The sequence below is a fragment of the Pseudoliparis swirei genome, chromosome 8, assembly GCF_029220125.1.
Source record: "Pseudoliparis swirei isolate HS2019 ecotype Mariana Trench chromosome 8, NWPU_hadal_v1, whole genome shotgun sequence".
NCBI lineage: Eukaryota > Metazoa > Chordata > Actinopteri > Perciformes > Liparidae > Pseudoliparis > Pseudoliparis swirei.
The window spans coordinates 3,957,722-3,967,176 of record NC_079395.1 but is presented as its reverse complement, the minus strand read 5'-3'; the positions used below and the strand labels follow the sequence as shown (position 1 = coordinate 3,967,176).

Below are 9,455 nucleotides of genomic sequence, written 5' to 3'. Positions count from 1 at the left end.
GTTCATAGTAGGCTTATTCCACGATGGAGACCTCCACGATCCATCAGGCAGATGGCGGTAGAGAGGAGGAGTGGGCGGAGTCTCAACAGTGGGCGTAGTCTCAACAGGGCAGTGGCGTAGTCAGGAGCAGGAATTCCACGACCCAGACCTCGATGATCCATCAGGCAGATAGGATCTATGCTGTCTCATAGGGTCCGATGACCCCATGAGACGTGAAGTCAAAAGGACTCCGGGGAGAAAGCAGAGTTAGTAACTGATGTGAACGTATTCACCAATGGGCTGACTTCAGAACCAGTCCCAGATGAGAAAACTTTCATGAACACCACATTTGCCCCAAAAAATTCGTCAGTGAAGTGAAAATCACCAAATCAAAGACCAGGAGCTGGATTACTGACAGACAGCTCACAGACTGCCTCAGACTGTCTGTCTACTTATGAACTAACTACAAGCTCACAGACAGAGTTCAGTCACAGCCATAACACTGACTGGAGTCACATGACTTGATGGCATTATGATGAGAGCTGAACTTACATGAGTTGCACTGACTGATCATGTTGTCAGTGTCGTGTTGTAATGTAAATAAATATAACATTTATATTGGTAGTTCATCCAGCTGCTCATTGCAAATGTGTTTTTTCTTGTTCAAATTGTGTGCGGTGAACAAATATCTTACTTTTTATATTGCACTTAATTTCTGTGTTCCTGGTCTCATCAATTTGAAAGCTGGACCAAAGTGTTTTGATTTCATTCAAATTCATTAGGCCAAATACAAAGCCTCAAGTCATAAGTCCAGTCTGGACCGTCGTTTTCTCTCAACGCCTCAATGGGTAGATCTTGCCGGTCATGAAGGCGGAGGTCAGGGATCTTGGGCTCAAAAAGGTTGGTGACCACTGCTCTACATCTTCTGCCGGAAACTACAAAATACCTTTTCAGTCTATACCTTGAAAAAAACCGATTAGCACTTCAGTGGCACTTGAATGGCACTTACTTATCCTATTTTTGTGGTTTGGCTTTCTTAATGAAATGTTACTTTCCTGATTCTTGTTGTTCTGAGTTTGTACTCATGGTTGAATGTACTCAGTGTTGCTTTGGATAAAAGCTTCAGCTAAATGTCTATATGACTAAGGGATGGCATATTTGTAATTTATTAGCTTCAAAGTCATATAATACAAAACTTGACTAAGTGATTGCTTGCAACTGTGTTAATAAATATTTCCTCGACAAAGTAACTTGCAGAAAGGGCTCCATAACTCAACAAGAGAGCCCTCAAGGGCGTTGTGTTTGTACTTAAGAGCCGGTTCAGAGTCTGCACATTGACCCTAAAACAATCCTTTTCCTGAAATGAGTCACTGGCCCAAACCACTCCCTCTTCTTCCTGCTCTCCGACACAGCGAGCGCCACTCTGTTCATATCTTTCCTGGTTCCCTCCCCTTCAGATCTACAGTTTTACAGATGGGTGTAACCAACATGGTGGTGAAGAGCAGCAGCTGACACACCCTGTTCACTGCAGAGAGTCGCTTATTGAGGAAGTGAAACTCAGTCAGTCGTGTTGTCTTTGAGAGGTAAAATGGCGCAGAAAGGACTTCAGCTGGACCGGGAAACCTTCTCTTGTTCCATCTGTCTGGATCTACTGAAGGATACGGTGACTATTCCCTGTGGACACAACTACTGCATGAACTGTATTAAAACCCACTGGGATGAAGAGGATTGGAAGAAACTGTACAGCTGCCCTCAGTGTAGGAAGACCTTCACACCGAGGCCTGTCCTGGTGAAGAACACCATGTTGGCAGATTTAGTGGAGGAGCTGAAGAAGACTGGACTCCAAGATGCTCCTGCTGATCACTGCTATGCTGGACCTGAAGATGTGGCCTGTGATGTCTGCACTGGGAGGAGACTGAAGGCCCTTAAGTCCTGTCTGGTGTGTCTGGCTTCTTACTGTAAGAAACATCTTCAGCCTCATTATGACTCACCAACATTTAAGAAACACAAGCTGGTGGACCCCTCCAACAAGCTCCAGGAGAACATCTGCTCTCATCACAATGAGGTGATGAAGATCTTTTGCCATAATGATCAGCAGTGTATCTGTTACCTCTGCTTAATGGATGAACACAAAGGCCATGACACAGTCTTAGCTGCAGCAGAAAGGACCAAGAGGCAGAGAAAGCTGGAGGGGAGTCGACTAAACATCCAGCAGAGAATCCTGAACAGGGAGAAAGACCTGAAGCTGCTCCAACAGGAGGTGGAGGCCATCAACTTCTCTGCTGATGAAACAGTGGAGCACAGTGAGAAGAGCTTCACTGAGCTGATCCGTCTCATGGAGAAAAGAAGATCTGATGTGAAGCAGCAGGTCAGATCCCAGCAAAGAACTGAATTGAGTCGAGTTAAAAAGCTTCAGGAGAAGCTGGAGCAGGAGATCACTGAGCTGAAGATGAACGACGCTGAGCTGGAGAAGATCTCACAGACAGAGGATTTCAACCAGTTTCTACACAACTACCCCTCACTGTCACCCCTCAGTGAGTCCAGAGACTCATCCAGCATCAACATCCGTCCTCTGAGATACTTTGAGGACGTGTCAGACACTGTTTCAGAAATCAGAGATGAACTACTGGACGTCCTGAGAGAGAAATGGACAAATATCTTACTGATGGTGACTGAAGTGGATGTTTTACTGGCACATTCACAAGCAGAGCCCAAGACCAGAGCTGAATTCTTAGAGTATTCACGTGAAATCACACTGGATCCAAACACAGCAAACACACGACTGTCATTATCTGATGGGGACAGAAAAGCAACATTCATGAAGGAACATCAATTTTATTCTAGTCACTCAGAAAGATTCAATGAATGCTTACAGGTCCTGAGTAGAGAGAGTCTGACTGGACGTTGTTACTGGGAGGTGGAGAGGAGAGGAGGAGGAGTTGATGTGGCCGTTGCATATGAGACTATCAGCAGAAAAGGGAACTGGGATGAATGTGGATTTGGATATAATAACAAATCTTGGTCATTAAGATGTGACAAAAACAGTTTTACATTTTGGAACAACAATATCCACACTCTCCTCTCAGCGCCTCAGTCCTCCATTGTGGGAGTGTACCTGGATCACAGAGCAGGTACTCTGTCCTTCTTCAGCGTCTCTGACACCATGACTCTCCTCCACAGAGTCCAGACCACATTCACTCAGCCTCTCTATGCTGGACTCTGTTTTTTTTATTCCTCTGGAGACACTGCTGAGTTGTGTAAACTGAAATAGACAGCAGTCATTTAAGGGTTGAACTGTGTTTGAACTCATTTAGTCTCCATGTTTGTGTCTGAGAGCTGATTGTTGAGGCGTTTCTTCACTGCACTGAGATCAGCTGTCAGTCAAACATTCTGGCTGCTACTTTGACATCTTCTCATGAGTTGTTCTGAACATGTTTGAGTTACTGGAGCTGGCGCTCCTTCTTGTCTGTTTTAGTTTTTGTCTTTAGCATTGTTGCTTAGCATTTATTTATGTGGTGTTCATGTATTGTGTCCCATATTCCGGATGCCACTCAAGCTGCTTATACTAACAATGACACTCCTTGGCTAAAAACACACATTTACAGTATATATTGGTTGAATCACTGCTGCAATACAGATTATCTTCACATACTTTAACATAACCTGTGTTGTGATGTCATAGCTCTTGTGTTATAATGTGCATATCCTAATGCCTTAATATTATTTCACATTTTGTTGCTATTCAAATGAGCTGTGCTGTCTGTTACAATATCCCCATTGTATCCCGCCTGCAAAGAATCGCTGTGAAATGGTAATTATTGAACAATTGTTTTTTTGTGGGTGAAGATAACTTGTAAAATGAATAAAGGTCCTTTTTAACAGGATTCAGTGAAACACTTTACAAATGTCAATAACATGTTGACTAAGAATGGACACGGCTTGTGTTTCATGTTCCTAAAAGCAGGAAGAGAACACCAACGGATCTTTGGAAGTGCAATTATTCATTCATTTCAGCATATAAATGAAGAAAGTGAAAACTGGTTCTTTGAGTTGACAAAGACTAATTAAAACAAAAACAAATCATTTTTCCTTTTTAAATGTAAGACGAATTAAAAATGCCGGTAAAGGGTTTGGTAAAAACACGTCTCTGCTCTGGTCGACGTTATTCCACTCCGTATTATATCTTGAATTACTTTTATTTCACTCCTTTTTAGTAGCTTTTTAGATTTTGGCCAATCGTCCTCGTCCACCCGGTGTGACAGGATCACATGAGATACACCAGTCGGTAGACCAGTGACCTGGTCTTTTACTCTGGCAACGACCTTTGACATCACAATGTATCCCACACAAGGCCGGACTGAGAGTTAAGAAAAGATAAGATAACACTCGATTCAGCCTGAGGGATATTGCTGTGCAGCAGATGAAAAAAATGAGAAGAGTACAAAGTCGATGATGCAATCGGTTGTAAATACGGTGCATATCCAAAATGTATACTATATGGCCAAAGTGCAAAACCCCCCATCTGTGAAATGATTCAGTAAGAGTGGAGAAAATCAGCATTTTCTGTATTTTGTTTTATTTTTAGTATTTTGTATTGAGCATCAATATAAAAAAATGTTTTATAGCAAAAACATTTTTTTTAGTTTGCTCAAAAAAGTTTTAGCAATTTTTTAACCTGAGTGAAATATGAAATCCCGTTTGAATTTTATTACAATCCTCTCTCTCTTTTTTACGACCTGTCTGGAAATTATTTATACTGCTCCGTTGCTGCTTCGCTCTTTCTTCTTCTCTGGCGTAAGAAGCTGCCGTTATGGTACCGGGCCACCGGGGGGAGGCAGACACCTGCGTACCGGCCCATCGGCGCATCGCCTTGCTATTTCATGGCGGTTTCATCATGCAGCTGGGCCTCGAACCACCGGACCGGCGGCCCGTCACTCTCTGGAGAGTTCAGCTCTTCGAGTCCGCTGAAGAGAGAGCATCGTGTCGAATAAGTGCGGCACTCACTTTGCATTTGTGTTTTCTTGCTCCACCGTCTTTCATATGAGTCTGATTCGGTTCTCTTCCTCCCTCTACAAAATGAAAAAGACATGCACACACACACACACACACACACACACGCACACAACAAAACAACAACATCAACAAAAAACCCGCTCCTCTGGTTTAATTTGCCGAATCGCCACTCGGCGGGAGAGCTGGAGAAATATTCAGATTTCTCCGAGAGGCGCGAGGAGTTTGGAGGCATTTGTCAGGCGCTCTGAAGTGAAATGAATTATGCAAATGAGATGTTTGGCCCCGGCTGTCTGCAGAAGCCATTAGGGAGGACAGAACTCTAAAGACACTGAGGCGTCCGCATTTCAGGCCCCGCCAGCCCACTGAAAAGACAAAAGAAAAAAGATATTTTTTGATGTCATAAAGACAAAGCATATATTCTCATCAACTCTTCCGATACATAAAGTTAGATGAGAGTACCCGCACGCAAAGCTACGCTAACTGTCTCCTGGCTTCATATTATATCAACAGTAGACAAGATATGAGAGTTGTTTTTGATCTTCTCACCTCGTGGCCGGAAAGAAAAGGAAAACTATGCCTTTAAGTGTTAAGTACCAATATGTAAAGGTTAGTTTAAAACAACCGGATAAATGAGGCAAAGAGAGTTTGTTTGTTGCCTTTGTTTCCATGTTGACAGATCTTAGAAATAAACTTAATCTATAGCATCATGAAGCATTACGTTTTAAATGAATAATACTTTTTTTGTTTTAATATATGTATATATATATTGATAGTGATAACGCAATTATATATATATATATATGTGTGTATATATATATTATAATTGTAATCCAATTTCTAAAAAACATTCTTTTAACCTATCATCTGTTTTATGTTTTTTACTTTTCTATTTTTTTTAAAAAGTAGGGACAGTACACATTAATTTAATTGAGTCCATCCAGGTCATGTGCCAGATTTAGCCATGCGGGCTCTAATGGCTTTCAATGTTCTGACAGCTGTTGCTGTGAGTGTGTTCGCCCTCCTCCATCCGCCCACACACACATTTACGAACGCACCTCCACCCGCCGCAAACCAAAGGCCTGGTCGATGTGAAGCCGTTAGAAAAACACAAGGTCAGAGCTGCTGTTGGCCCAGACGTGTGAAACGCTCCTCGACTTCCACGGACTACCTTTCGAGGGTCTTGTAATGCAGCCATCGGTTGCACCCGGATATGATCCTGTGTCTGTGTGGCTCCTTGTGGTATGTTGAAATTACATGTTTGAAATGCTTTGAGGACAAAACAAACACACCGAGTTCAGGTTAACTTCACTGTGAGCTGGCAGAATTTCAGAGAGAGATATCTCAACACTTCAGAAGATCATTTGACCAAACAATCTTGAATAAAGGTCCATTTATTGTTTTTTTAAGGAAGTTTTAAACCCCATATTCAGTTCCTTATTAGCTACTGGCTGAGCCTTTTGAAGAAGTTGTATTGAAGACTTGAAACTAGAGATTGAGACCATAAACTCATGTTTACTATATTTACTGAGGAATTAAATTAAGAGAGAATTTGAGTAATTGTATACAACCAGAGGAGTCGCCCCCTAGTGGTCAGTAGAGAAAATACAGCTTTAAGATATGAAGCATATACTTCTATACAACCAGAGGAGTCGCCCCCTAGTGGTCAGTAGAGAGAATGCAGCTTTAAGATATGAAGCATATACTTCTATACAACCAGAGGAGTCACCCCCTAGTGGTCAGTAGAGAGAATGCAGCTTTAAGATATAACCAGAGGAGTCGCCCTCTAGTGGTCAGTAGAGAAAATACAGCTTTAAGATATGAAGCATAGACTTCTATACAACCAGAGGAGTCGCCCCCTAGTGGTCAGTAGAGAGAATGCAGCTTTAAGATATGAAGCATAGACTTCTATACAACCAGAGGAGTCGCCCCCTAGTGGTCAGTAGAGAGAATGCAGCTTTAAGATATAACCAGAGGAGTCGCCCTCTAGTGGTCAGTAGAGAGAATCCAGCTTTAAGACATGAAGCATATACTTCTATACAACCAGAGAAGTTGCCAATCCAGGTGAATCGTCTATTTTACTCAGCAAACCCCCAAACTGTGCAACTGCTCGCATGAGTTATTTTTGGAATGATCCCAATGTTTTAAAGGACTTGTTTTCCTTCTCACTGCGTCAGGATTCGTTGGAGAACCCGAGAGAGGAAGCCTCGCCGAGTCACGCTGCGGTTGTGCCTCAGGTTTTGTAAATTGGATTTTTGCGCGGTCTGGATGAAGCGGTCTCGATGTATCTAGCGCCGAACTGATGAAAGCAGTTTTTGCCCCACAGTTGTAATCACAGGGACTCGAGTGGTTGTTGAGCACACATGCATAATTTAGTCAGAGCATGGAAAGGGTGGAACAGAAAACTAGAGCAAATAAATAAAATAGGACCAGAGCAGTACAGTATTTAAATTCTTTGTCGAGGCGTGAACGCTCCGACCTCCTCACTGTTGTCTAATTGCAGTTTTTTTGTTTTTGTCCATCTCATTTTTCTTTTCTGGATAAAAGCGCCCACTTTGGCCCTGAATACATCCTGGAGCCTCCATCCATTTTGCCGCCTCATTATAGTCGGCCATTTCGAAGCCTCTGGCTGGCCGACCGCCTCCGTGCCCCACGTCTCGGTGGCGGTTTCAATCTGTGAGAAGCGCAGAGTCACTGAATATCCCGGCGGGGGCTCCGACGTTTGTTAACCTGTCGTTGTCAGACGCCGTCTGTTCAGCCGCCGCTAACGTCCGTTCCTCACTCTGCCGTGGCGGCGGCCGCCGTTACGGCTCAGTTTTATGGGCCCTTTGATGGCGAAAGCTGGCCTGACACACTGTGCAGCTGTTCAAGGGAGGCTTGTGCCCGATTCTGTGCGGCGGTTGGGGTCGTAACTCATTTTGTAGGGTTGGGGGGGGGGGTCTAAAGAAGGCGTCCGCGTGCTGAGATGTTCTTTGGCGAGTGGAGCTGATTTAATTAGTGCAGAAGTGAAGATGTTAGTTGTGAGGAAATGTACCATTGTTGGTCGTGTCATGAGACGTCGCCTTCTCGTTTCAGGACTCCGATTCGATGAAATGCGATTGAATCCCGACACTATACTTTAACCAGTGGCGGGCCGTCAGGGCCAGCAAGGCCTTCTCTGCTGGCCTAAACATCATCAGAATATATATTTTTTTCTAAATATATTTCCCCACAAATATGTATTCAATTATTTCCCAGAGTAAGAGTTATTCTCTTAATTTCATAGCGTTCCTCTTGGTTGCGCTGCTGCCAGCGCCAGGTTGAGATTTGGAGGGCTGGTCTTTATGTTAGATCTTTTATCCAATCATATTCAGCCATCGTGTGTTGCCAGGGGGCTAACATCTGCCCTTAGGCCTTCAGAATCAACATTGAAGGCGCTGGTAGCTTCAAGTGAATGGGAATGACGATGTTGTGTCAACCAATCAGCTTTAGAGTTGGCTCCTCTAGGCCTTCTCGAAGGCCCCGGAAGCGGCACAGGAGCAGCAAGCAGGCGGAGTGCTGCACGTCTTTTGATTGGATTACCAATATTGAGAGGCGGGTCCTATGGGCAGGTAGATGCAAAACCTCAGAACTAGGAAACTGAATTTGATAAAGGAATTAATTCGCGGACTACAAAGCTGTTTTTTCAACCCACAATGGCGGAAGGAGGAGAAGATGTCGATTTGGTCGAGCATATACTTGAAATCTGCTTTGGGTGCGACAATGCCCTGTTTAGTGAACAAACGAGTGCAAGTGACTTTTTTCTTCTTTTTCTCCGTCCCGATGCGCGCATTCTGCAGTGCGCGAGACGGAGAGCCGAGAGAAATGACATGCTGTTGTGTAGATACGATCAACATCAGACGGCTGTTTAGTTTAATAAATGAACAAAGACGTGCTATAGAGAAAATGACGGGGGCGGGCCAATTTTTTTTAATGTCATGCGATCTACCAATACTACGCCGTGATGGACGTATTGAGCCCTGGTCAAGAGCCATGGCATCATAATGATAGTAATAAGAGGTGGATTAATTCGGGTGGGACTGTGTAGGACCTCACTGAAGGCCCAGGCCCCAGGCCCACGGCCCGCCACTGACTTTAACACTATACCAGTGGAGCTTTTGGGAGATGAAAGTTAGAGGGATGAAATCCATTTACCATTTCTTTAACCATTTTATTCTTTTTTGTGTGTGTGTATTATTTTGGGACATGTTATGCTTCAGCTTTGTGGAGCTTTATAGTGAGTTTCAGCTCGTTGTTCGTCTGTCCGGCTACACTCCCGGCGTTCTTATAGCATAATCTTCAGAGGAAAAGTTGTAAATAGACACTTTTTACAACCTGCTTAGCATCAAACTGGAGAAAGACTTAGTTAAAGGCTAGCTGGTGAACACGGTGGAGCATTTAGCCGCTGAAGAGAAAGATATTCCACTCAGGATTTGGTGGAGACCAAA

At 43.7% G+C, this 9,455-nt stretch overlaps 2 protein-coding genes across 3 annotated transcripts in view; both read left to right on the top strand.

Annotated features, from left to right (window-relative positions):
• The window catches only part of LOC130197554 (receptor-type tyrosine-protein phosphatase N2-like), a 159,097-nt gene that overhangs the window by 17,883 nt on the left and 131,759 nt on the right, over nt 1-9,455 (top strand). The gene's annotated exons all lie outside the window — the stretch shown is intronic.
• LOC130197557 (tripartite motif-containing protein 16-like) lies at nt 1,091-3,863 on the top strand. Its single transcript, XM_056420287.1, has one exon. The coding sequence runs from the start codon at nt 1,568-1,570 to the stop codon at nt 3,248-3,250; it is 1,683 nt and encodes a 560-aa protein (XP_056276262.1). The 5' UTR covers nt 1,091-1,567; the 3' UTR covers nt 3,251-3,863.

Excerpts from the sequence above, each read along its gene's own strand:
- LOC130197557 (XM_056420287.1), top strand. The coding sequence starts at position 1,568 with ATGGCGCAGAAAGGACTTCAGCTGGACCGGGAAACCTTCTCTTGTTCC.